General features: G+C 30.9%; 3 protein-coding genes across 9 annotated transcripts; 2 read left to right on the top strand and 1 right to left on the bottom strand.

The window, feature by feature from the left end:
* Positions 1-5,095: 5,095 nt before the first annotated feature.
* On the top strand, positions 5,096-12,031 carry LOC105768647 (histidine kinase 5). Its single transcript, XM_012588700.2, has 13 exons — positions 5,096-5,485; positions 6,130-6,962; positions 7,192-7,248; positions 7,422-7,649; positions 7,733-7,826; positions 7,918-8,124; positions 8,455-8,585; positions 8,688-8,737; positions 8,976-9,328; positions 9,422-9,525; positions 9,998-10,807; positions 10,951-11,121; positions 11,236-12,031. Exons 2-13 carry the CDS (start codon positions 6,246-6,248, stop codon positions 11,368-11,370), a joined length of 3,057 nt encoding a protein of 1,018 aa, XP_012444154.1. The 5' UTR covers positions 5,096-5,485; positions 6,130-6,245; the 3' UTR covers positions 11,371-12,031.
* On the bottom strand, positions 8,896-13,335 carry LOC105768653 (uncharacterized). Of its 7 annotated transcripts, none has more exons than XR_008196162.1 (8): positions 12,476-12,662; positions 11,985-12,099; positions 11,806-11,894; positions 10,935-11,579; positions 10,071-10,835; positions 9,438-9,601; positions 9,272-9,325; positions 8,896-9,100 (listed from the first exon to the last, which is right to left on the bottom strand). XR_008196162.1 is itself a non-coding variant. In XM_052631411.1 (5 exons), the coding sequence occupies exons 1-4, from the start codon at positions 12,579-12,581 to the stop codon at positions 11,555-11,557; spliced, it is 417 nt and encodes a 138-aa protein (XP_052487371.1). In that variant the 5' UTR covers positions 12,582-12,781; the 3' UTR covers positions 9,330-9,601; positions 10,071-11,554. The 7 variants fall into 7 exon arrangements, 1 of the variants encoding a protein (XP_052487371.1); XR_008196160.1 differs by having other exon boundaries at positions 10,071-10,397; positions 10,501-11,579; positions 12,476-12,648; XR_008196161.1 differs by lacking the exon at positions 12,476-12,662 and adding an exon at positions 13,091-13,335 and having other exon boundaries at positions 10,071-11,579.
* A 3,396-nt stretch (positions 13,336-16,731) lies between these two features.
* On the top strand, positions 16,732-20,914 carry LOC105765022 (uncharacterized). The gene is made up of 7 exons (XM_052631032.1): positions 16,732-16,826; positions 16,973-17,015; positions 17,199-17,240; positions 19,161-19,690; positions 19,787-20,012; positions 20,101-20,322; positions 20,620-20,914. Exons 4-6 carry the CDS (start codon positions 19,163-19,165, stop codon positions 20,298-20,300), a joined length of 954 nt encoding a protein of 317 aa, XP_052486992.1. The 5' UTR covers positions 16,732-16,826; positions 16,973-17,015; positions 17,199-17,240; positions 19,161-19,162; the 3' UTR covers positions 20,301-20,322; positions 20,620-20,914.
* The last annotated feature ends 5,811 nt before the right edge of the window (positions 20,915-26,725 follow it).

The following is a 26,725-nucleotide window of genomic DNA, read 5'->3' as shown; positions in this document are numbered from 1 at the left end:
TAGTTAGTTATAAAAGAGAGTGATGGCAGGTGGATAGAAAAGAAATTAAGTTGTTTTACTTTGTTGATATTAATTTTGTTATCAGTATAAAATAACGTAATTTTGAGTGTGTTGAAATACATTTCTTCTTCTATTTAAGAGTTGAGAAGAAATTATATGTAATTCTAGGTACATTTGTATATTAAAAATTATTTGGATTTTGAGGTTAATCGCTTTAAATGCCTTCAAGTATTGATTTAAACTTTAAAATATTTTAATTAAGTATTAAAAGTATCAATATTTTTATTAATCATGTCTTTTGTGGACTTATTTACCAATCTAAGTGTTAAATATTAATTTGAACATGATATTGAGCATATTTAGTCATGTCCTTTTTCTCTCTCTAAAAGGTACACGCATCCAAATTTTCTATACAATAGTCATACACATGTTTACAATATGGTGAAAGAAAGGATTGTATCACAATAATCCACAATTTGCTTATGATTAAACCCGTTAAGACAGTTCTTGTAATACCCTAAAATTTTTACAAGAAGATATTATCTTTGATATAATAAAATAAGGAAATAAAGCAACAAAAAGGGGAAATTTTGGAGTTATATCAACATTGGGAAGTATATTATGACATATTAGTTCAAGAAAGGATTAAATCGCAAAAGTGAGAAAAATTTTGTTGCCCGAGAGTAAATACTTAAAATTTGAAGGGTTAAAGTGTGAATATGAAAAAGTTGAAGGACCAATGGTGTAAATATTTTAAGGGTGGAATGATCTATAAACTAAGGAAAATGGATGGATTAGGACCAAATTGAAAAAGGTGAAGAATTTTAAGGGACTACATTGAAATTTTACCAAATTAAGTGATGACTCAAGGATGTAATTTTAAAAGATCATAAAGGGCAAAATGGTCAATTAGAAGAGAGAGAAATCTAGAAGATAATGATGATGTTGGAGATATTTTAGATTAATTAATTAAATAAATATTAGTTTATTAATATTTTAATTTAATTTTTAAATGATATTTTATTATTATTTTATTTAATATATATATAAGAAAAGGAAGATGAAGAATCATCCAACCCACCATTTTTTTCCATGCACCAACGTGAGAAAAAAAGAGAAGAAAGAAGATTTTATTTTTTTTACAATTTGGTCTTTCCACCAAAAATTCACCATTTTCATCTAGAAATCAAAAGAGTTTCCATATCCATCAAGAGAGAAAGATAACAAGGAGACTATGGGGAGTTAGAATATCAAGTTAGATTCAAGCAATAGAAGCTGGAGGAGAGAGAAAATCAAGTTAAAGATTAAAATCAATATGACAAGGTAAGAACATCAAGATTTTAATATATTTTTAAGTTTGATATTATTGAAAAAGTATGGAAATGATGTTAATGTAAAGTTTTCAGAGATATGGTCCTATATTCTTGATATGTTAGTGAAGAGAAAATAAGAGAAAGTGATGAGAAATAGTGTAGAGAAAGAAAATAAGGGTGTTATAAACATGGTAATAAATATCTTGCACTAAAACAGTTTTGGACAACAACAGTAGGCTAATTTTGAAAAATCACCATAAATTATGGAAATCGAATTAGAGAATGAAAAAAATATGGAATCAAAGCTTATTAATTCTAGTTTCTCATATAAGAAATGGTGTAAGTAATGGAATTGTAAATCATGAGATATAATAAATTTTGTGAGACAAGGTCAGAATGAATTTGGGTTCCCCTATTCTGACTTTGGAAACTCATAAAAAATGAATAAAAATAATTAGAGGCTTAAATTTATATTTTTAAAATCCTGAATGAGTTTATTTTCAATAGAAACAAATGGGATCATCATCCGAATCTTGTAAAAAGAGATAATTGATTTTTAGTGAAGAGGGGTCGGAACTGTCAAACAGTGAAACAATGAAAACTTTAAAGAATAAACTATATTTATTGGATAAACAAAAAATTCTGAAAATTTTATGGCAAGAATATATGTGAGTCTAGTTTGAGATAAAATTTTCAGATCTCAATTCGAAGTTCTGTAGCTTAAGATATAATTAATTTAGTGATTATGACTCAAGTGAATAGCTTGTTATGAGTAAACAAGTAAATAGTGGTATTATGTATATATCAAGGATGTGGAATGGAGTGAAGGAGGAGGAAAATATATGTGAATATTCAGCTAATATGAGTTTATTTTAAAATAGTTAATTTACATGTTTTAGGTTTAGGGACTAAATTGAATAAAAATAAAATTTTAAGGATAATTTTGTAAAATGTCAAAATGACCAAATTGCATGAAATGAATTTTTTATTTAAATTAATAAATTGAATGAAATATTAATTTAGATCAAGATTGTGTAGAAATTCGAGAAAAATGGAAAATTACCAAAATGTCCATGAATTTTGGTATTTCTGCAATTTAGCCCGGTAAGTTCGTATAACTTGAATTATATTCTTAAATGCTTGAAATGTATGTTATTTGATGTGAATATGATTTGAATGTTCATTGTATGAAAATTGATGAAACATTGATATATTTGATAAAAAGGGGAAGAAATCCCGGTTGAATGGAAGGAAAATTTGATGGATCTCTGAAAAAGAATTGACGGCAAAAAAAGGATCTAGCCCAGACGGGTGATCCTATCCTGATATAGCCCTCCCAAAGAATATGTGAAAAATGGATTTAGCCCGGACGGGCAATCCGAATTAGGGTCTGAATTTAGCCTGGACTGGTAATTCAGATCCAAGCTTATTAGAGTAATTGTCATTGCAGGGGATTTAGCCTGGACTGGTAATCCCGATAATACTCTATGAGTTTATATTACAGGGGATTTAGCCTGGACTGATAATCTCACTGTAAGGATGAGGTTCGCGGGAGTGTGCTCTCTGAAATGGAAATGTGCGCACATGAATATGAATTGACGGACTTAAATTTGTACACTAAAAGTGTACCTCTGAAAATCCATCGAATTTTTGAGAAATTCAACGGGATAAATATGGAAAATAATAAGGGTAATAGAAAACATGGAATTCAATTATTATTGGAAATATATTATCGAATTTAATACCCAGTTTGGATTGAACGCGGTATTGAGTACAATCGTTCTGTGCCAAAGGATGAATTGACGGATAAGACCGTAACTGGGTTATGGCATTACAAATGTAAAAGGATGAATTGACAACAAATTACCCAAGTAAACTGAGGTTTAGCATTTGTTGCGGACTTTCGTGTTTACTATCTGTTTAGCTCTCATGAGCTTAAGTTTAGCCTTCGGGCTTCTGAAAAAGATGTACTCATATCTGTAAGTTGTTCTTCGAAAGGTCAAATATTGAGAGTTGTCTTGAATGGTAATATAATTATTTATATGATGCATTGAATTGGTAAGTATTTAAGTGAAAATATGCTACTGCTCATGAAAAAGCATTATGGTTTAAATTAAGCAATTTTCTTATGAAATGACTTATCATGTGATCAGTTCGGGAAAGGCTTTGGGTAAATGCACTAGCTTGTGACCATGGTTGAATGATATGTTTATGACTTGTGTGACATGCATATGGAACAAGCGTGGAAAGTAAAGAAATGCAAATGAAAATAAAGGAATTATCAAGAGTTAAAGTTATATAAAATCCTACTAAGCTTGGGATAATATGTTTAAGTGATACTGTGGATTTATTCACCTTGTAAGTTGATGAATATAGCTTCATGGGTATTGTGGTATCAATATTGGGTTATCCTTGATATGTATAGATTTCATATTTTAAAAGAACTAATATGACTAAAGACTACACGAGCTTACTAAGCATCCATTGCTTACGTATTTATTTTTTTTATTTACCCTACAGATTATTGGAAGCTCGATTGGATTGGAAACTTGTCGGAGATATATCACACTATCCATTGGTTTTATCGGTAATTTTGGATGATTTGATTCTAGTTATAATGACATGTATAAGTTAATTTAGCCAACGTTGGCTCATTAATATTTTGATTTTGGTTGGTTTCAATTATGAATGCTAGATGAAATGAAATGTCTAAAAATTAATTTGTAAATTTCGGTAATGCTCTGTAACCTTGTTCGGCGACGGATTCGGGTTAGGGGTGTTACAGTTCTAACCTCTCATAGTGTTTTTATTGATTTTTAAAAATATTCATTTCTATGAAAAATATATATATCAATGTATTTTTGCTTATTTTAATTTTTACTTGATTTGTAAATTGATATTTCTTTATCTTTTTTAGGCAATATTAAATGAGGCTTGTCTAATTTAGTATCCCTTAAAGTTAGATTAAAGTGTTTATTAATTACTATAATAACTTGTTGATACAAAGAATCAATAAGGAAAAAAGTTGGTAAGGTGCAAAAGGCGAACAGATGTCAAAGAGAAGTAGTAAAGGAGGAGGAGAAAAGGCAAGAAAGATTGCTTGTAGAGTAGAGTGTGAAAATTGTAACATAGGCCTATTTATTGAAGTAGAGAGCTTTTATACGAGAGACATGAGATGCCATTGTAAGCATATTATATGGAAGGGCCCCTAGATGCAGGGTGCCAATTAATCTCATTTTGATGAAGGTAGTCGATGGTAAAAGTGTGCTTAATAGGGTGATTTGCAAAGGTGGTATAACACGTATTATATATTATAATAACATAGTTATATATAATGATATATATCAATAATAATTTACCTTAAATATATAAAGTTAATTTATTTATATATTTATCATTAATAAAAAAATTATATTACGATAATTCTAACATCTTTAGTTTTTAAACACTAATAAAACAATGCCACTTAATTTAATTTTTAAAGAGATAAACATATTAAAATAAATTCTTTCAAATTTCTTGTATAAGAAAGAGTGGATGGTGTTTTTAAAGATAGAAGAAAATAAAAAAATAAAAAGTAAAAGCAATTTAATTTTAAAATAAATTAATTGAACTTGAGATAGAGAAGAAACACATTATAAAATCATAATAATACATTCATCATTTGCTTCTGATAACATATATCAATTGTTATAATACGTACAGCGAAGGCACCCAAATTTAAAAAATAATCCTCTCCCTTTTCCCCTCCCCACGGTGAGAAGCAGACAACTCTACACTTCATACATATAAAATACCAAGGAAAAAAGAAGAAGGCAAGATTCAGAGAATTATCTATTGTTTTTGACCTCTGATCGCACACGGCTTCTTTTCTCCTACATTTTTGTTTCTCTTTTCAGTCACATGCTCTCCTCTCTCTCTCTCCTCTTATAACTTGCCCGCTTCAGCCTTTCTTCTTCCCTTTCGTTTTTTCTTCTTCTTTTTTTGCATTAAAAAAGAGTTATTCATTAGCATTTGAAGGCTGTTGACTGAATATCTGGACAGAAAAGGTGTTCCTCAGATCTACAGTTAAAAATATTTTGAGTTTTGGATTTGCCGTCAACCTTTTGCTTGTTCTTCTTCTCCGTCAAGGCTTTGTTATTTTCAGGACTGGATGTGATTCAATCTCAAAGGTTAGCTTACTAATGTGGTTTGTTTGTGTTTGCTTAATCTTAATTGATCGCCTAATTCGCTTTTATTTAAGAAAAAGGAAAAGGAAAACACGTTGTGTGTTTGTTCACTCGTATCTATTGGATAAACTTATCCTCGGTGGTTCTGTTTAATGAATCTTGCTCTTTTTTCAGGTTCATTATCTTGAATTCCGATGACTTTCCTTTTACTTCTGGTTTAGAATGTGAGCTGTTGCTAACGATCAATGATCAAAATGTTTAGCGAAATTTAGCTTCTGCTCCCCAACATGACTTTGAATCTCTGATTCCTTTCCCTTGAAACTTTCAAAGCTTTTCTTTTCATCTTTTTAATATATAAAATTCTATCAACTTTTGGAATTTATATTTCCGTCGAATAAAGAGATTTCTACCGTTTATTTCGTCTCCAATCGCTGTTTTTCCACCTCAGTCAACATATCTATTATTTTCTTTCTCTGGTTGCCATGGTTTTCTGCAATTTTCTGTTCCGAAAGCCACACATCTTTGTCATTTAATTCGATTTCAAATAAAATTTGACTTGAAATGAAGTAGTAAAGCTGGACAAATCTTAGAATCAATGGTTTATTGACTTTATGTTGAAGGCTCAAGCTCGATACTTTATGTTGCAGGATCTGCTCTGATTAAAAGATGATTTATAGAGACATACGAGAAGCATAGATTGGTGATCTATTGATGTTAATTTATGTTCTCAACAGTTCAAACAGGTTGTAATTAACTGATTTCCATGGTTTGTAAGATGGAGACCGATCCAATTGAAGACATGGACGTCGAAGTCCTTTCTTCAATGTGGCCTGAAGATATTGAACATGAAGCTGGGAAGCAGTTTAATGTAGAAAACCCAAGAGGTGACCAAGATATGTTGGAAGAGGTAACAATTGTGGGGGAGCCAACCATAGTTGATTTCCAACATCTTATAGAGCTAACTAATTATACAGACAAGGGCTCGTCTCAGTTAGCATACCTTGTAAAACACTGGGAATATAAGCAAGCGAATGCTGTTCGTCTTCTTAGAGAAGAACTTGACAATTTAAGCAGACAAAGACAGGAATCTGAGCTCAAGAAATTAGAGATATTGGAGGAACATCGTTTCGAGGAAAGGTATGGAGGAGATAAACGCCCGATTTCCATACTGGATGGCATTTATGATATATGGCAAGAAGTTCCTCGGAGGAAATATAATATTATGGTTCCAAGTAAAAGAGTTGAAATTGATGCCGAGTATGATACTGTCATATACTGGAAACAGCGAGCCGCGCACTTGGAGAAAATGTTGGAAGCCAGCATGCAGAGAGAGCAGCAACTCATGGAAAAGTTGCAGGAAAGCATAAAAAATCTGGAAAAACAGTCTTCACCAGTAGAAGAGTTGTCCCAAGTTCTTAAAAGAGCAGATAATTTCTTACATTTTGTACTTCAAACTGCACCCGTTGTGTTTGGGCATCAGGTAATCAAGAAAAATGTAGTGAAATAAGAAGCTGCCTCACAATTAAACTTTATTCCATGCACATAATTCATTGCGTTAAGCTTTTGAGTAATGTCAATTTAAAAGCTGTTAAATAGTTCATCTTTTCAGTAGATCAGATATCATCAATTAAAGTTTCCAAAATTAGCTGAAGCATGAGGAGACATAGTATAATCTTTCAACTAATGAAACTTGTTGTTTGATCAACCAGGATAAAGAGCTGCGGTATCGCTTTATTTATAACCATTTTCCAAGTTTACAAGAGGAGGTAATTTATTGCACCAGAAGTTCTTATTCAAGGTTTGATAATCTTTTGTTGAAGTATTGGTTGTGAGCACGATTGTTGTCGTAATATAGTTTTTGATTGTAACTTCCTCACCTTCTGCAGTCCCTTTTATTTACAGTGAGTGGCATAAGAACTATTACGTGTTCTCATTTCAGGACATTTTAGGAAAAAGAGATGTGGAAATTTTTACTGGATCTGGTGTTAAGGAGTCTCAGGATTTTAAAAAAGAAGTGATGGATAAAGGATTGCCTGCAAAAAGAGAAATCACATTTGAGACAGAACTATTTGGGTCGAAGACGTTCTTGATATATGTGGAACCTGTTTTTAGCAAGGCAGGGGAGACTATTGGTATAAATTACATGGGCATCGATATAACAGATCAGGTACATTCTGTTTGTTCATATTGGTTGTTTAAGCTATTAATTGAAATGGAGAAAAATGCGGATTTATGTTTCTGATTGTATAGGTACGGAAAAGGGAAAGGATGATAAAGATACGAGAGGAGATTGCGGTACAAAAGGCAAAGGAAACAGAACTCAACAGAACCATACACATAACAGGTTCATCAACTAAGTGACAACTGAATATTTGTGAATTACTCTTTTGCTATACCTTTAACTCTGCTTTGCCTTCTTTTTACACTTTCTCTAGAGGAGACAATGCGTGCAAAACAGATGCTGGCAACCATGTCCCATGAGATAAGATCTCCTCTATCTGGGGTTGTTAGCATGGCAGAGATCTTGGCCACAACGAAACTTGACCGAGAGCAAAGACAATTATTAGATGTTATGATATCTTCAGGAGATTTGGTCCTTCAACTTATAAATGACATCCTTGATCTTTCCAAGGTTGAATCAGGTTTGGATTTTACTCCAAAATTGCATGAAAATCTCATTCTCGTGTTATTTTTAAATATTCAATTGTGTATATTAATTTCTTAAATCTCATTATTTTGCTCATCACATATGAATCACAAGTTGAACAGTGTAGTACCATATATAGCAACAAGTGTGAGAGATCTGGTCTTAAAGTGTGATATTTGCGGTTCATGTTTAGAAAGTTGTATTTCTGATTCACAATCACATCATACTTTTTTTTATCTCAATATTCGATGCCCTCCATCATGGAATTTTATTTTTCTCATATATCAGAATTTCTAAATGCATCTTCTTTTCTCTGTTTCTTTAGGTGTCATGAAGTTGGAGGCTACAAAATTCCGACCGAGAGAGGTTGTAAAGCATGTTCTCCAGACAGCTGCAGCATCATTGCGGAAGATTCTTACGTTGGAAGGAAATGTAGCAGATGATGTTCCTATTGAGGTAAGAGTCTTGTGACACATTTCCTTCGAGTATTTTATTTAAAAAAATTAAATTCTTTTTTCATCCTCCCCCATTTTGTGGAGCTTTATGCATTGATTTCAGGTCATAGGAGATGTGCTAAGAATTCGACAAATTCTCACCAACTTGATCAGGTATTGAACTATCAAAACACATGTTTCAACTTTCCTATAGATTATCATGAAAACATTGTGTGTAACTGATTGTTTAGAGAATTAAATGTCATGCGTTTCAGCAACTATGAACTTAGTTTTTTTTGTCATTAGGAAATGAATGGTTCTGAAAACTATGCTGAGAAAATCTTCCTGAATGATTAGTATTCATTACTTTCATTTCTTGCATGTTATGTGAACAACCTTTCTTTCTCTTCAGCAATGCTATCAAGTTTACACATGAAGGAAAGGTAGGAGTAAAACTTTATGTAGTCCCAGAGCCGCCTTTTGCAAAAGAAGGATCTCAGAATGGGTCTGCTGGATCAACTGCTAATCAATCCACAACTAATGTACCAAAAGAAGAGACATGTACATCAACGTCTCAAACTAGCAGTGACCAGAGAGGATTTCATGGTAAGAAACACGAAGGTTCTTGCCAAGACCGTTCACAAAGTGAACGTGGTACTCCAGTAACGAATGGAACAATAGATGTAACCGAGGAGCAAGCAGAATTACCTGAAACAACAGTTTGGATTCGCTGTGATGTATATGACACTGGAATTGGCATACCTGGTACATGAATATGCTTTTCTTTAATCATTTGCATTATCACAAGAAATCAGAGGTTTTGTTAGAACTTGATACATTCTCCTTTGTCTGTGACAGAAAATGCTTTACCCACACTTTTTAAGAAGTACATGCAAGTCAGTGCCGATCATGCCCGTAAGTACGGTGGGACAGGACTTGGCCTCGCAATATGTAAACAGCTGGTGAATTCTTCCTTCCATCAACAATAATGTTTTCCCCCGCCACAATTGATACAATTTGCCTTCCCTCTTCTTGCTTCTGCTTAAAGAAACAGTTTAGCAGATCAGATAATTATGATATAAATCTCAGTAGGTCTAGTTTAACTAACTATCCTAGTTTTGCAGTTAAGAAAAGCATATAATTCGATATTAGAATAAAAATAGATTCTTTCCAAGTTTTCAACATCTTTTAGTTCCTTTTTAAGACACTGTTGCTCTTCACGTGCCAAAATATCTGCAGTGTTTACTTACAGCTCATTACTCTCAACAATGCTAAATTCCAGATCATTGAAAAGTTGGGAAGTTTGTAAATCTATATATTTTAAGCATATTTTCATTTTACTTGAAAGATTTAAGTTGTTGATTTTTGCAGAGATTTGATTGATACTCTTGCTGGTACAAAACTAAGTCCTAACATTCCTTGCCTTCGCTACAGGTTGAGTTAATGGGCGGCCGTCTTACTGTGTCTAGCCAAGTGCATTGCGGTTCTACATTTACGTTTATCTTACCTTATAAGGTTTCTCTATCATGTGATCATTCTGATGACGCGGATGACAACCTCTCAGATATGGATGATCATGGTGCTACGGATGATGATGCAACGGCTGGCTTTTTCCAATTCCAGCCACGTACTTTGGGTTCCCTATTTTCTTCTAATGGATCTAGCAGAACCCAAAATTTATTAGCACATAATATTGGCTATGTAAATTCGCATAAAATTAATGGGTTCTCAGAGAATTGTTATTCATTTCCCACGAGTAATGGTCAAACAAAGGAGATGGATTTATTTGAGGATGCTTGTTCTGTTGCTGAAGCTTTAGAGATATCACCTGAGCCTGAAAGTTCATTTAGTCACAGCCCAGACCACGATAATGAAAGAGCAATTTGCAGAGACAAGCATCATCACAATGTTGTAAATGCTGAGAACAAAGTTTCTACCAGAGATGTGTCAAGTTGCTCAGAGACAAGCAGAGAGGTGGATGTGAAAGAGAAGATAACTGAGCCCCAGCTGCCAGCGGAGAGGCAGGGGAGATCTGACAGCGGTTTTCAGTCCACATTAAACAGCAGCCGAGAAGCATCAAATTCTATCTCAAAGCCAAAGATCCTCCTGGTGGAAGATAATAAAATTAATGTAATGGTGACGCGGTCAATGATGAAGCAGTTAGGCCACACAATAGATGTTGTGAGCAATGGTGTAGAAGCTGTCCGTGCAATTCAGTACCATAGTTATGATCTTGTCTTGATGGTAATTCCTTCCTCTCTTTCCTTCCCTACTGCATATAAGAGTTGCTTTCTACAGGGTTTAAATCTGCTCAAGTTTTACGTCTGCATTCGAGTTCTGAAAGACTTGGAGTTTATTAGCAACCACTTACAAATTTAATCTTGCAGGATGTGTGCATGCCGGTCATGGATGGCCTTCAAACAACGAGATTGATTCGTTCCTTTGAGGAAACTGGTAATTGGGATGAAGCAGCAAAGGCTGGGATAGAGAAGCCTTCACCATCTTCTGATTCATTACAACCAGATTGTACACCTCCAAATCGTATCCCCATAATTGCAGTGAGTTCATCACTTTAACTGCCTCTTAATAATCAAGCTTAAGCTCATATTATCCCAGCAGATAGTCTTCATGTTATGCACACGCTGACAAAAATATGTTACGCATAAATGCAGATGACAGCAAATGCATTGTCAGAGAGTGCTGATGAGTGTTCTGCAAATGGCATGGACTCGTTTATTTCAAAGCCTGTAACTTTCCAAAAACTGAAAGAGTGTCTCGAGCAATATTTGCCACGATGGAAACAATAGGAAACAGCGCAAAACTCAAAGTTCAACTGATCTATCTTGACCTTTGCGGGCTAAATTGTTGTATTCCATTGACAGCTACGATGCCTGGGGGGAAAACTTAAGTTGCTGCTCTCACTGCAACCTTGGCAACAGCAATATGCATTAACGGGAGGAGAGATCAAGGGTCCAACTAGTGGTAGCTGGTTCAATGGTTTTGCATGTTGAAGAACCTGCAGAGATACAAGTGATCTTAGTCGATGACTTGTGAGAAAATTTTCCACGAACCATTACATCTAGGCATATTTCATCACGCATTAAATGCCGACTATTCTCACCAACTCCCCATAAACTGGGATGCATCATTGGACCCAACCTTTTTGCTGGTTTAGGTGAGGGAACAGATCAAGTGAAGATTACATGCGGAAGAAAAAGAAATTTAAAACCACATGGATTTACCATTCCAGTGGTGAACAAATAACGCCTGGAGGTAACATCATGCTTCCAACAGTGCGCGTTCCATGAATGAAGCCATGCCTCAAAATGTCCTGCAATAAGAAACGCAAAATCTTTAAGTGATGTAAAGAACCATAACTACTAGATGGTGATAGTTTCATGTTATTACTTAGCAAGCTTACCATTAGCAATAAGGAAATAAGAAGCAATGTGGAAGTTAAGTGCAGAATATTTGCACAAATTACAGCAAGTGAATCACAAAACCCATCTCCGAATGGAAATTTGGTGAGCAGCTCTCTGCGCCAAACAGGACAAGAAAAAGAGAATACTAATCAGCTAGTGAACCACAAGACTTCTTGAGCCATATGTTCCATTACTTGTCAAAATAAATGTTTTCAATGTATATGCTAATCTACCACTTTTCGAGCAGAATACTAAGAATCAAATATTAAAATCAGACAATAACGATATACAAAACAGATAAAGCAAACAGAAAGGTATCCTTTTAAGTAAATAGCCTGCCAAGCCAAAATCAGCATCGGAGATATAAACAAATCTTTTCGCACCTGAAAGCAACATATAAAGACTCACCCCCAACAGAGAATGATTGAATTCGAATATGTAGTTGAAGAATCTACCCGTAACAAATACGAAAGAAAGAATATGAACTTACTAGAGCAGAAGAAAGTAAATAGTCTGACAAAACTCAGGCACGCACGACAGGGGAAGTACACATGGCGTGTACCGTAACGGCAGGTAGGGTAGAATATGTGGCTCATTTTTTTCAGCCTAAAATTAAAAAGTATTTTCAGGGTTAGGTTTGGGTATGACTGGGGGACCCTAAAGTACGCCTTGATGAACCAGTTTTTTAGTGATAAATTTGGGTCTAAATTTTGGGCTACGTTAGGGATCCAAAATGGCTTCGATAATGGGCTTCTGCTATTGCAGTTGTTTTTTAGACCAAGAAATGGGCCTCAAGGCAATGGCAAGCTGCATCACTAAGAATACTGTAGTTATAAGGTTCCAGGTTGTGTGTTGGATGCATGGAAGACGTGTCGAAACAATAAACATAAACTTGAAGTGGCCTACCATTATATATATTGTCAGAAATAAATAGAGAAAACGAGATAAAAGCATATTGTTATAGAGACTAAGCAGCAACAGGTGATGAGTAAAGAATCCAGTGCTTCATGCCTATACACATGTCAAACCAAAACTAAATTTAAGAAATCTGTGTGACAAAAGAATAAAGAAATATGCTAAGAGGTGAAGAATGCACAATTCCTACGTCATTTCCCTTCCAAGAGATTCGATCTCCATGCCATAAAGTCAAATCTTTTTAACTTCACATGAACCTGCCATGAAAGCAACACATACATCTCTGTATATAGCTTCCTTTTCTATTTGGTTACAGTATTGGGAATTAACCTATCAAAAATCATGTTTTGACTTATAAAATAAAAAAACTAGAGGGCACACCCCAAATATGCATAAAAGAAAGGGATATTACAAATATATGTGGGAGCTTGGCGAAACTACGCCATAGATCCCATTCAAGTGGGTAGGCTGCAGGCAGCGAAAGGCAACCCATGTTCGACCCTTTTAATTTATTCATTTTTCCTCCATATTGTGTTGTGACAAAAGATTCCAACACCGAGCCAAAAGTCTTAAGTTTCATAGATTAGTTTGGACGCTAACCTTTGATTGAAGTGATGAATTAATGCATATGGCCCAGTACAAAGTGCCCTATCCACTACTTTAACCATTGTCTAATTTAATAAAATATATTTAACGTCATAAAAGAAAATTCCTAAGATATAATGAGATATGATATAATACTGTTCCTCCCCCTCTTTGTTTTAATGAGTACTTCATTAGTACCATCTTACCATCATTTCTTATCTTGCTAATTACTTTAAGACACCAAAATGGGATGTGATTAGTTTAAGCATCAGAACCTTAGAAAGCAGTTGATGATGATGATATGAATTTCTACATTGGGAACTAATATATTCAGCTTATCACTCTTAGCTGCCCTATATTTTGTGGCAAAGGGAAAAAGAATTTCAACAATAGCCAAGATGCTTAGTTATATACGATGTACAAGGAAAAATAATGTCCTGATTAACTGAATTCGGTAAGCTACCAATCTATAATAGTAGCTTGAATTTGGTTACCTAAAACTGATTATCTCAATGGGATAGCAACGCATCTTTCACAAATAATCATGATTCTGCAACTTTTTTACACCAAAATCTGCAGATTTTTTGTGCATCAATGGCGACATATATCACCTGTAAACAAATGATCTGGATACAGTCTGTGTATATGTGTATATAGTGTTAGGAGTAATTCCATGCTTATTCATGTGATCTTTAATATGATATATATATATATTACAGTCTTTATATAAGTGTGTATAGTGTTAGGAGTAAATCCATGCTTATCATGTGATGTATAACATGATGTATATATACAGTAGTATTTTGGTGGTACATTGGCATTGACCTTTTAAAAATGGTGGTACAGCTAGCCACTAATTACGATTGGGAATAGTATTATTTTAAAGATAACAAAGATTATGGTTAATAAAGGGAGAAAGGGATTAAGTACAAAAGTGGAATCTGATTATATTACAAAGTTGTCCAAAAGAAAGGTGACACCATCAAATTCAATCAAGAATAAGAAAAAGCTAGGGCGCATTTTTTCATGCTCAAGTGGCTTAGGGCGAAAAGAAACGAATAACTACTGATTAAGTGCTTAAAAAAAAAACACAAAGCATCAAAATAGTTGCAGACAAGTGTAGATAGGGAGAGCATTTTTTTTTATGTAATGATATGATTAAATAGAAGACTAATCATTACAAGTGTTTTGTTGGAACATGTATTATATATTTATTCCACAATAAAAAAAAATTAGGGTGAGAATATGGTTAAATTGACGGAGGTTTTAGGTGTTTGTATTGTTAGAGATGATGTGACTTGAATTCTGTTATTTGTTGGCAGTAAAATGAGAGGATTTGTGGGGGAGAAACTCCTCTTCTATTTGACTTTGATTAGAATAGGGTTTTTAACTCTTAAATAGATGTAGTCAAAACTATTTTTGTATCATTCGTTTTTTAATATTAGTGAATTGTAATTTTTCATCAAAAGGGTTTTCATATAAAATCTGTATGTTCTTATTTATTATTTTTCTTATTGCTTTGCGATCGTTCTACCACTATTATCGACATTTATTACAACATGAATACCACTTTGAGATAAACTTGATGAAGAAAAAAGAAAATGTACATAAACAACCCAAATTTTGGGTGTGACTTGAAGCGGGGTCTAAGGCAGATTTCTGTACAGGAAAGAAAAGAAAAGCAAAATGTTTATGACCGCATTATTGTACCATTCAAAGAAGAAGGGGACAAAAACAAGCTAAAGCGAATGAGATCCAGGATATCATGAGGGTGTATTCAGTTTGGTTCAATTTTTGGACAAAAATTAATTTGAATTTTTTTTGATTTAAAATAAAATTTGAGATATTCGAAACTGGTAATTTCGATTCAGTTCAGCAGTTTTTACTAAATTTAAGTTTTGTAAAAAAAAAATAATATCACATTGTTTTGGGCTTAAAAAGAATTAATATTATAAGTCTTGATTTTTTTTTCACAATAATTATTATACGTTCTCTAAATTCATTTACATTTATAAAGTGAATTAAATAAATAAATTAATATCATAATTGTAATAGGCCAATTTAGCCCCGGGCTCACAAAAAAATAATAAACTCAAAATAATAAAACAAAGTCCAAGTCCAGTCCAAAATTATATCATTTGGCCCGATCGGAATGACCCATTACTTGAAAAGGTTAAAGATCCATCTAAAAGCTTGATACATATGGAAATATAATCTTTAAGGATATGCAATCTTAGATATGATATGCAATCTTAGAAGATAAGATTTTGTAATCTTAGAGATTTAATTTGTAGATACCCTTTAATCTTAGCCGTTGATGTAATTGATCTATACCGTTGGATTTGGGGAGGCTCAACTATAAATAGAGGCCTCTCCCTTCATTGTAAAACACTGGAGTTTGGAGCAATAATAATTCTTAAGAGCATTCACTCAAATTTCTCCTTCTCTTGCATTCTTATTTTCTGTGGCTTGTTCTTATTTTGTTTTTTGTTCATCTTCGTTTCTTTTTAAGTTGCTTTCATTTGAGTTGGATTTTGGTGGAGGAATTTCGTTGAATCTTCATATTGTGGGAGTAAGGCTGACTTAAGCGTTTTTTTAACCTTTTTTTATTTATCTATTTAATTGTTTAATCATTAATTATTCTTTTACTTTTATTTGTTTATTTATCCATCAACTTTCTTATTTACATATTGTTCATTCATTTAACCATTCTTGTCATTCTTTTATTTTTTTTCCATTAATTATATAATTTATTTGTTTTAATATTATGTCACACATGTTGTTTATTTTTAAAACTCGTGTTATAAATCATCCATTTTAAATTGTTTGATTATTTGCTTTAAATTTTTTCCATATATTATCAATTGCAATTTATTTTTATACTATCTATTTTTTCCATTTTTGGCCCTCAGTTTGGTTTTATTCTAATTTTTCCTTTTAATTGCTTTTAAATTCAATTTAATCATCACTAGTTTGATTTAATTTGCTTGTGTTTTATTTGTTTAAGTATTGATTATTATGTTTTTTTTAATTTTGAATCGATATTATTTGAATGTTTATACTTACTATTATTAAATTAATCATTAATATTATCTAAGAACGCGTTTGGTTGGAGGGAATGCATGCGTATTCCCCCTATGCAGCGGGCCCACTGCTATTACACCGTTTGGTTCGCTGTAATCCCAATCCGCGTGTAATCCAATACCCCTATGTAGATTATTTGCGTAATAACTATTACGCCCCTTATCCCCGATTCCCTAATCTGTGTTTTCCCCTTCTCTGCTTTTCCATTTTTTGCCCTCGTCCTCAGCCTTCAGATTCTCCGACGCCTCCTTGCAAAGGTAAGTTCTTTTCCCTTCCACTCAGTCCGTCATTGATTTGAGTTTGTTTCTTTGATTTTCTTCATTTTATCAAGAAGGAGGAACCGATTTGCTGTTTTATTTTAACTGTTCACTAACCCAAATCGATTTCCCTTTTCTTATTTCAGACACCTTCTTCATTGCAATCTTGCCCGATTTTGCATTCACCCGGTTAGTTTTCCAAAGGTTTTTCCAAAGATTGTTTTGCATGTTCGATTGGAAGACATAATTTTAGGGCTAAATAGTTTGTTTCGGTTCTTGCCTTATTGCATTATTTGTTTCGGTTCTTTGTTTCGGTTCTTGCCTGTATTGCATTATTTATAGGAGTTAATCGATTTCCCTTTCTCATTACAGGTTGTTGTTCATCGAACTCTTCCCCGATTTCCCTGGTTACAGGTTAGTTTTCCTCCCCAAGTAAAACTCCTCTGCGATTTGTGAAGAGAAACTTGAGGGGACGAATCTGCTCTCCCTTGCTATTCCTACTTAACTGCTTTCGATCTGTTGTTTTTGTTCTTTGGCATGCTAATGAGCTTTATGATTGTTTAGTTGTTGTTTGGCATACTTAATATGCTCAAATTCCAAACAATGGAGATTTTGCGTAATTTTAGTTGTTGTTGCGTCTTGGTCTGTTTGGTTTGTTTATATTTTGTTGTTAGTAATGCTCTGCTCTTTTGGCTAGATTTTGTTCCAGTTTGCTTAGCTTAGGTGGAATGGTGTTAGGTTTAAGGTTGTATCTTACATCTGATACATAGAAGATTGTTGTCTCTTTTCATTTGTTTTGTAATCCAAAGACTTTTAAGGCATGCAAGTATGTTAATTGATGTTGTTTAAGCTATGTTTATTATTTCATAGGTAGTAGTACAGAACCATTAGGTTTATTTTGGTTGCAATCAAAGTTAATAAGCTTAACTGCAGACTTGAGGCAGTGAGCAATTACGGCTACATTTTCTAAGTTAGCTTAATGACTGATCCAGACTTGTGAATTGCCATTTAAATTCAGACAGTTTTGTGATACTCTGCTGTTGTTTGAAGGAGTTTACAGTGGAAAATGTTGTTAGTGCTGTTTTTTTCAATTCAGAAATTGTTTAGTTGTTGTTAGTAAGTAGAAGATGAAAGGGGAAATTGTTACGTCTGTTTTGATATTATTTTATAGGTTTTGGTTCCTGCTTGTTTTGGCCATTATTAATTGCAGTTTTGCAAGTTTTGATATTATTTTATAGGGTTAATTATGTTGTTATTATTAAAGAGTCAAATAATTATTGAATTAATTTACAAGGCTTTTTTATATAATAAGCTCTCTATTTTAATTATTGAATTAATTATTAAAGACTCAAACAATCAATCAAGTTCCAATTTCGATTCTTATATAATGTCCAAATTTAAGATTAAATCTTCATATTTTAATTAAAATATAATTCGGTACATCAACGATAAAATGCTAACATAAATTTTTATGATGTACAATAATATTCAAATTTCTTATTTAATTGAATTGATTATAATATTATTTTCAAATAAATTATCAAATTATAAAATGACACTCAATTGACATAATTATTCATAAAGAGTTCGTTCCTTTTCAAATGCGTATAATGTTAATTACTCATGTTTTTGTTACAAGAACGGATAAAATGTTCTCAAAATTAAAATTGATAAAATCTTATGAAGATTAACAATATCTCAACAAAATTGAATGAATTAGCTATTTTATTAATTGAAAAAGATATCTTATCGAGATTTATTTTAATAATTTGTTTCTCTAAAGTCTAAAATTAAATTTTAAATAAACATTTATAATGTTGATTTAATAGTTAGTTAACTAATTTGAAGGTCTATTTTTACAGTTTCTCTTTTAAGTTTTTAGAAATGTTGAGACACATTAGCTAAATATATTAACAATTTTATTACCTTTAGGTGCAATTTACCTTAAATTTAATGATTAGTAATAAATTTGGTAAAAATTTTGATTAATAATTATTAAGCCTAGTATAGTATTACTTCATAAATGGCTTCTCAAAAGTGTTAGAGCCATATGTAATACCAAACAAACAACATTCTAAATCGAATTATTTTTGAAAATTATTTTTGAACCCAAAAGCAAAAGCTACAAATTTGAACATGCTTTATAATTTATTAAATCATAATGAGTTTAGTTATAATCTAACAAATACCAACAATTAATTTTAGTTCAATTATACATATACCTACAAATTTTAATTACGAAGACGAAAAATTTAATAATTTATAAATATATTGATAATGTGTAATTGCAACTTCAGGGGATTGATACTGAGTTCTAATTTTAATATGTTGCAGTAATGGCTCGTCTGCCTTTAATTGCACAAAGTGTGAGGCGTAAAAGAATTGGTGCTGCATTGACAATATGGTTGGAAATCTGTAGAATTGCGATTTGGTTCTTATTTAGAATGGGTGCCAGCCTTAGCCTACATACTTATAGACCAATGATTAGGTCCTACACCTTAGATTTTTATGCAAAACGGGATTATGTGAAAAGGCTTGTATATGCTAGTGACGAGACCTGTATTGAACAGGTTAGGATGAATATAACTGCCTTTTTTAAACTATGTGAGATGTTAGAATCGTTAGGGGGATTGAAGTCGTCCAGAAACATGCTTGTTGATGAGCAAGTGGCAATGTTTTTACATATCATCTCCCATCACCTGAAAAATCGAGTTATCAAGCATCACTTTAGAAGGTCCAAGGAAACTGTTAGCAGAGCATTTCATAGTGTTTTAAATGCTGTCATACGCTTACAAGATGTGTTATTTAAAAAGGCGGAGCCAATTACAGCTGATTCTTCTGACACAAGGTGGAAATGGTTTAAGGTATTGAACTGAGTTTTATATATAGTTTGTACAACATTTAGTTGATTTAGATTTAAATTAGTATTCTAACTCAAGGTTTTATATCATCTGATATAGAATTGCTTAGGTGCTCTTGATGGAACCCACATCAAGATTAGGGTTCCAACAGTTGATAAACCTAGATATCGAACGCGAAAAGGTGACATAGCAACAAATATGCTAGGTGTTTGTACACCTGATATGCAATTTGTTTACGTTCTTCCTGGTTGGGAAGGTTCAGTTGCTGATGGACGTGTTCTTCGAGATGCCATTAGTAGGACACATGGACTAAAAGTTCCTAATGGTAAAGTAGATAGTTAGAGGACTTTGAATTATTCATTAAGATCAAATTTTTTGTGCTGAATTAATCATTTAAAAAAATTATTTTTTAGGTTGTTATTATCTAGTTGATGCTAGCTACACAAATTGTGAGGGATTTCTTGCACATTTTAGAGGACAACGATATCATTTGAACGAGTGGCATCAGGGTTATCAGCCAAGTTCTCCGCAAGAGTTTTTTAATATGAAACATGCCTCAGCACGTAATGTTATTGAAAGATACTTTGGTTTATTAAAAGTTAGATGGAACTAGCCAACCAAATGTTCCGTGAATGGTAAGCATCTAGAAATTAGTTAGGTTTAGGGACAAATTGAGTTTGAATTGATTTGTTGATGTTATTTTATGTATCTAGTTTATGAAACTTTGGTGGTGTTTGATTAAAATTCTGTATTGTACTAAACTTTGTTGAATTATAATTTAATTATCTTTTCATTCAGCATGTGTTATTTCATTAAATTTAGTATTAAGCTTTTGATTCATGATATTGAACTAATGATATAATATTATAAACTGTTCACCTTTTGATTCATGATATTAAAAACAGTAAATAATGTTAATTTTTTTTCTTAAGATAATAATGTCAGGTGTTCCACAATCACATGCTTCTTCTCAAGCTTCTCGAGGAAGCAAAAGAAAATGGATTCCAGAAAAAGATGCAGCCTTGGTTTCTTGCATGGTGGATTTGCACAATGTAGGAACATTTAATACTGATACCGGATTCAAGGCCGGTTATTTGAACGAGCTAGAAAAAATGCTAGAAAAGGCTTTACCAAGAGCAATGTTGAAGGCGAAGCCAAATATTGCATCTCGGATTAGGTGCCTAAAAAGGGAATGGTCAGTCGTCTACGACATGCTTAATGGCCAAAACAACAATGGTTTTGGTTGGGACGACATAGGCACTCGTTGTTTTTGAAGATGCGATTTGGGAATCCTATCTAAAGGTAAAATGTATTTCAAGTATTTATTTGTTTTTTACAAAACTTATAACTAATATGATTTCCTCATTTTTTAGAGTCACAAAGAAGCCTATCGATTCGGACATCGTTCTTTCCTTACTACAACCAACTTATCGCCATATACGCAAGAGATCAAAGATGGGAAAGACGCTCAAACAAATTCTTGATGTTCTTGAAGAAATACATCGAGGATGAACGTACTACAGATATGAATGAAGAGAGAAACACATTCTATGATCATGGTCGACGTCTCTTTAGACGACATGGATGTTTCTGCAGATCCATGAGGAGATAGAGACCAAGGGGTTCCTCATCTTCAAACAAGAGAAAGAAGAAATCTGATGCTCGTGATAATGTATATTCTTCATTTGATGAGGCTGCCACTTTGTTGGGGGGAAAAATCCAGGCCGTTGGCGATCAAATCAGTAGGAGTATTGCCTCCGAGGTGGTAGTTCAGCAGAAGTCAGAAGAACATCAAAAGATGGAAGAGAAAGCTTCAAATTTATATTTAGCCTTATGGTCAATTGAAGGTTTAACCGACGATCAGCAGTATGATGCTTTGAGTAAAATTCCTGATCATCTAACTCAAATGATCGTTTTCTTTAGTTTACCTTCTGTTGCCCGATTGGAATGGGTCAGAAGATTTCTTTCTCACCATTAAATATCAATGTTCAAACTTTTGATGTTGTAAAACTATATAACATATGGATTATGATGTACAATTTCATTTTCATCTAACCTTTTCTTAATATAAGTTAATTATGTTTATGCGAATATAATTCTCAAGTTATATATTGATTTTAGTAAATTCATATAAGAACATTTTATTATTAAGAATTTTATGAAATTATATATCACAATTAAATTATATTTAATATTAATTATTTTAAATTGTATAAATTCATATAAGAAAATTTATTATCAAGAATTTTATGAAATTTAATATTAATTATTAAATTATATGTAATAATTATTATTTTAAATTATACAAATTCATAAAATATAATTTATTAGTTATAATTATTTTAAATTTTATTAAATCATATATTTTAATTAAAATATATTCAATATTAATTATTTCAAATTTTCATTTATAGTATCATATATTATGATTTGAGTAAATTCATATAAGAATATTAATTATTAAGAATTTTATTAAATTATATATTTTAATTATAATATATTTAATAATAATTATGTTAATTTATATTTTACAGTATCATATATTATGATTTGAGTAAATTCATATAAGAATATTAATTATTAAGAATTTTATTAAATTATATATTTTAATTATAATATATTTAATAATAATTATGTTTAAATATGATTAAATTATTTATTATTGATATTAATAATCTTATTAAAATTTAAATTTTATTAAATCATATATTTTAATTAAAATATATTTAATATTAATTATTTCAAATTTTCATTTATAGTATCATATATTATGATTTGAGTAAATTCATATAAGAATATTAATTATTAAGAATTTTATTAAATTATATATTTTAATTATAATATATTTAATAATAATTATGTTAATTTATATTTTGCAGTATCATATATTATGATTTGAGTAAATTCATATAAGAATATTAATTATTAAGAATTTTATTAAATTATATATTTTAATTATAATATATTTAATAATAATTATGTTTAAATATGATTAAATTATTTATTATTGATATTAATAATCTTATTAAAATTTAAATTTTATTAAATCATATATTTTAATTAAAATATATTTAATATTAATTATTTCAAATTTTCATTTATAGTATCATATATTATGATTTGAGTAAATTCATACAAGAATATTAATTATTAAGAATTTTATTAAATTATATATTTTAATTATAATATATTTAATAATAATTATGTTAATTTATATTTTGCAGTATCATATATTATGATTTGAGTAAATTCATATAAGAATATTAATTATTAAGAATTTTATTAAATTATATATTTTAATTATAATATATTTAATAATAATTATGTTAATTTATATTTTGCAGTATCATATATTATGATTTGAGTAAATTCATATAAGAATATTAATTATTAAGAATTTTATTAAATTATATATTTTAATTATAATATATTTAATAATAATTATGTTTAAATATGATTAAATTATTTATTATTGATATTAATAATCTTATTAAAATTTAAATAATAATAACAATAATAATTTACCAAAACAAATTTCTGCTAATTATTAAGAATTTTATTAAATTATATATTTTAATTAAAATATATTTAATAATAATTATGTTTAAATATGATTGAAATATTTATTATTGATAATAATAATCTTATTAAAATTTAAATAACAATAACAATAATCATTTACCAAAACAAATTTATGCTAAGGGTATTCTAGTCATTTTAGTTTTTTCCACTATGCTATTACACCTCTATTCCATTCAACCAAACACAAGATTACTATTACGCCTCTATTCCATTACATTCAACCAAACAGTTGATTTACTATTACACCTCTAATCTAATACAGCAAACCAAACGCACCCTAAGTGTATTGTATATTATTATTTTAGATTTATCATGTTTTATTATTTGTAATTTATCAATATTATTATTTTAAATTTATTGTTAACATTATTTTAAATTTATCATTAATATTTTTAAACTTATTATATACTATTATTTTGGATTTATCACGTATGATTATTCTAGAATTATCATCAAAATTTTAAATTTTATATGTTTTATTATTTCAAATTTATTATATATTATTTATTGTAAATTATCCAATTCATTTCAAATTGTAGATATTATTTGTATTAAATTGTACATATATTATTTGTTTTAACTCATATATATTGTTTATTTTAAAATTTTGAGCGTATAATTTATTGATTATAATTTCTCCTTTTGCCATTGATTCCTTTAGTATATCTTTTAAAATTGATTATTAATTCATTTAATTTTAAAATATTGATATTGATATTTATATAATGTATGATTAAATTATTGTTGCCATGCATGTTTATATTTGTTTATTAATTATTTGTTATTCATTAGTGTATGATTCATTTACAAATTATCCTTTTTATGTCAGTATGTTATCATTTAATCACATTACATTTTATTCAAAAGTTTATAAAACAAGACTCGATATTTAAGATTTTCGAGAAGATTATGCCTTAACTTACTGGGCTTCAATTTTCTCGTTAAATTCAAAATAGCCGAGTATCCCTTTTTCAATAAAATCACACAAATTTCAAATAAAAGCTTTCTCGAAAATTCAAAATGTTATATCTTAACTCACTGGACACGACATTTTATTATCTCAAGATGAGTTTTTAATAAAAACAACTTTGTGAGTTGTCATCGGAACTTCAAAGAATCGTACCCTAACTTACGGGGTTTCGATTTCTTCATTAAAGTAAGATGGCCAAATTTTATTTAGCTTTCAAAATAATAAATTTCAATAAGGATTTTAAAAGGGGAATTGTTTTGATCTCTTCAAATTTTCAATATTCGACATTAAGACATTAATTAATCAACTAGGTACCAATTTTGGGCGTTACGAGGGTGTTAATCCTTCCTCGTACGTAACCGATTCCCGAACCCATTTTTCTAAATTTCGTGGATCAAATTCGTTATTTTTAATAAGATCAAATCGTTTATTAAAAACAACTACTTTTCCAGGTGACCCAATCACACCTCATAAAAATAGATTGGTGGCTACTCCATTTTCGTTTTTAAATAAAAGTTGACCCCGTTTAAATAAAAATGGTTTCGACAATAATCATCAATAAAACTTTAAAATATCATTTTAAGTTAAGCTATTAAGTTGATAAATCATTCAAAGTTGTTAAAAGGAAAGTTAATATATAAATCATCAATATACCTAATGTTTTTGTGTTATTTTAAATTAGTTATAACTGAATGATTACATATGTCATATAATTGATTAATTGTGAAAAGTAATTTTTTTATAAATAAAATATTATAATTTTAACAAATTATTTTCCTAATAAATTAGAATTATGGTTCACTTACTCTAATATGAAATTACACTTTTATAACTTTTTATGAAATATTTCCATAACTTTATCTTCTAGTATATATAATCATATCTAGTTGTTATTGTTCATAATTATAATGATAATAATTATAGGGTTAAATGAATTAGTCTATATAGAGTTTGAAATGGTCAATTTATTATTCAATTAGAACTATTGCTTTAAACATAAAATTCGGTTTGATCTAGATGAAATGGGTTTAATGTAGAAAAATTGAACTTAAATTGAATTGTGCGATTCGAATTATAACACCAACTTAAAATTGAACCGAGTACATCGATTTTTCGATCTTGTTACCCTAAATATCACCACTTTGCAAACAAGTTACTTAACCAAACGGTGGGACTCCAAAGTATGTTAAGTTGAATTATCATCACTTTTTTAAAATTAAAATTGTTTATTTTTTTTTCAATAAATTATTGATCTAATGGCAACTTATATGTGAGTTAAAAGTGTAGTCATGTTGTCTAAGATTATATTATCCATAAACTACTCATTTAGTGGCAACTTGTATATACTACATAAGGTTCAATCCTTGTGAAATCTCTTCTTTTTCTTTTTCTTTTCATTTAGAAGCTAATGTAAGCTTTGTTTGTATTAGAAAAGGATGATATTTTTCATACGCATACTTATAAATTTTAATAACACAAATGATTGATGCAAACTGAAAATAACTTAACATCATGAAGTGAATAAAGTATGATCAATTGTAATAGACTCAATCATGACGCAGCAAAGAGTACATGTAAAGCAACTTAAGGTGAAGATAGAGGCGATTTGCAAATATATACCTTGAGGGTGAAGGGTAAGGAAAATAATTTAAGTATATAAAGCAGCTACAGTCGTTCACGATAATTAAGGGACCCATAGGTTTAAGTGCGCAGTGACCCCCTCGCTCCCTCACTGTACGGTATATATTGGATGATTAGCTATGAATTCATCCAAACAACGAAAGAGAGGTGAGGCCAAGTGCGAAGCGCCAAGGTCCGAGAGCAATGGGACCTCCCAGGCGGAGAGGGTGGCAAGCAAAAGCATAAAGTGCTTGATGATGGTGTGGTCGAACGCCAGTCCAGCTCGGTGGGGTCTTCAACTATTTGATAGTGCACCAATTATTCCTCTTTGTCCTCGACTATTTCCCAAAGGTGTCCGATGGGTCCCCATCCCACTCATCTTCCACCTGATCTCTCCTCCTCTACCTGCTCCAATTCCTTCTACTTTTATTACACATTACCCTGTCTAGATTTACATTTGCTTAGTTTTTGGAAACTTAATATTAATGCTAATTAGACCACACCAACCCCCAAGGTTTAGCTAATTAGCTATGTCGTCCATTAATTAATTGTGTTTGAATATTTCTGCCGTTTATTTGAGCCTTAGATGGTATGTTTGAATTTAGCTTCGTATATTAAACGGTATGTTTGATATATTATAGTTTTAATGTTGTGTGCATGAATAGTTTCCAGGTTTCAACTTAGGAGGGTACCTAATAAACACAGCCTTACTAAGGTACGGAACGGAAAAGTAGGGAATACTGCATTTGTCATATGAATTCTTGTACAGTAGAGCTGATGTACGGAAGGCAGATCCCATTACCATATTTTTTATGTTGGGTTACTTTCATCAGTTCACTGACCCCATCTCTTTGCTCAATTATTTA

This window comes from Gossypium raimondii, chromosome 5 (genome assembly GCF_025698545.1).
Source record: "Gossypium raimondii isolate GPD5lz chromosome 5, ASM2569854v1, whole genome shotgun sequence".
Classification (NCBI taxonomy): Eukaryota; Viridiplantae; Streptophyta; class Magnoliopsida; order Malvales; family Malvaceae; genus Gossypium; species Gossypium raimondii.
Note: the sequence above shows the minus strand (reverse complement) of the source record. Positions and strands in the feature narration are given on the sequence as shown.

Excerpts from the sequence above, each read along its gene's own strand:
- LOC105768647 (XM_012588700.2), top strand. The coding sequence starts at position 6,246 with ATGGTTTGTAAGATGGAGACCGATCCAATTGAAGACATGGACGTCGAA. Across the intron at positions 9,526-9,997 it reads TCGCAATATGTAAACAGCTG|GTTGAGTTAATGGGCGGCCG; the intron begins GTGAATTCTTCC and ends CCTTCGCTACAG. Across the intron at positions 11,122-11,235 it reads ATCGTATCCCCATAATTGCA|ATGACAGCAAATGCATTGTC; the intron begins GTGAGTTCATCA and ends GCATAAATGCAG.
- LOC105768653 (XM_052631411.1), bottom strand. The coding sequence starts at position 12,581 with ATGAGCCACATATTCTACCCTACCTGCCGTTACGGTACACGCCATGTG. Across the intron at positions 12,100-12,393 it reads TCAATCATTCTCTGTTGGGG|AGAGCTGCTCACCAAATTTC; the intron begins GTGAGTCTTTAT and ends TGTTTGGCGCAG. Across the intron at positions 11,580-11,805 it reads ATTTGTTCACCACTGGAATG|GTTCTTCAACATGCAAAACC; the intron begins GTAAATCCATGT and ends GTATCTCTGCAG.
- LOC105765022 (XM_052631032.1), top strand. The coding sequence starts at position 19,163 with ATGGCTCGTCTGCCTTTAATTGCACAAAGTGTGAGGCGTAAAAGAATT. Across the intron at positions 19,691-19,786 it reads CAAGGTGGAAATGGTTTAAG|AATTGCTTAGGTGCTCTTGA; the intron begins GTATTGAACTGA and ends CATCTGATATAG. Across the intron at positions 20,013-20,100 it reads TGGACTAAAAGTTCCTAATG|GTTGTTATTATCTAGTTGAT; the intron begins GTAAAGTAGATA and ends ATTATTTTTTAG.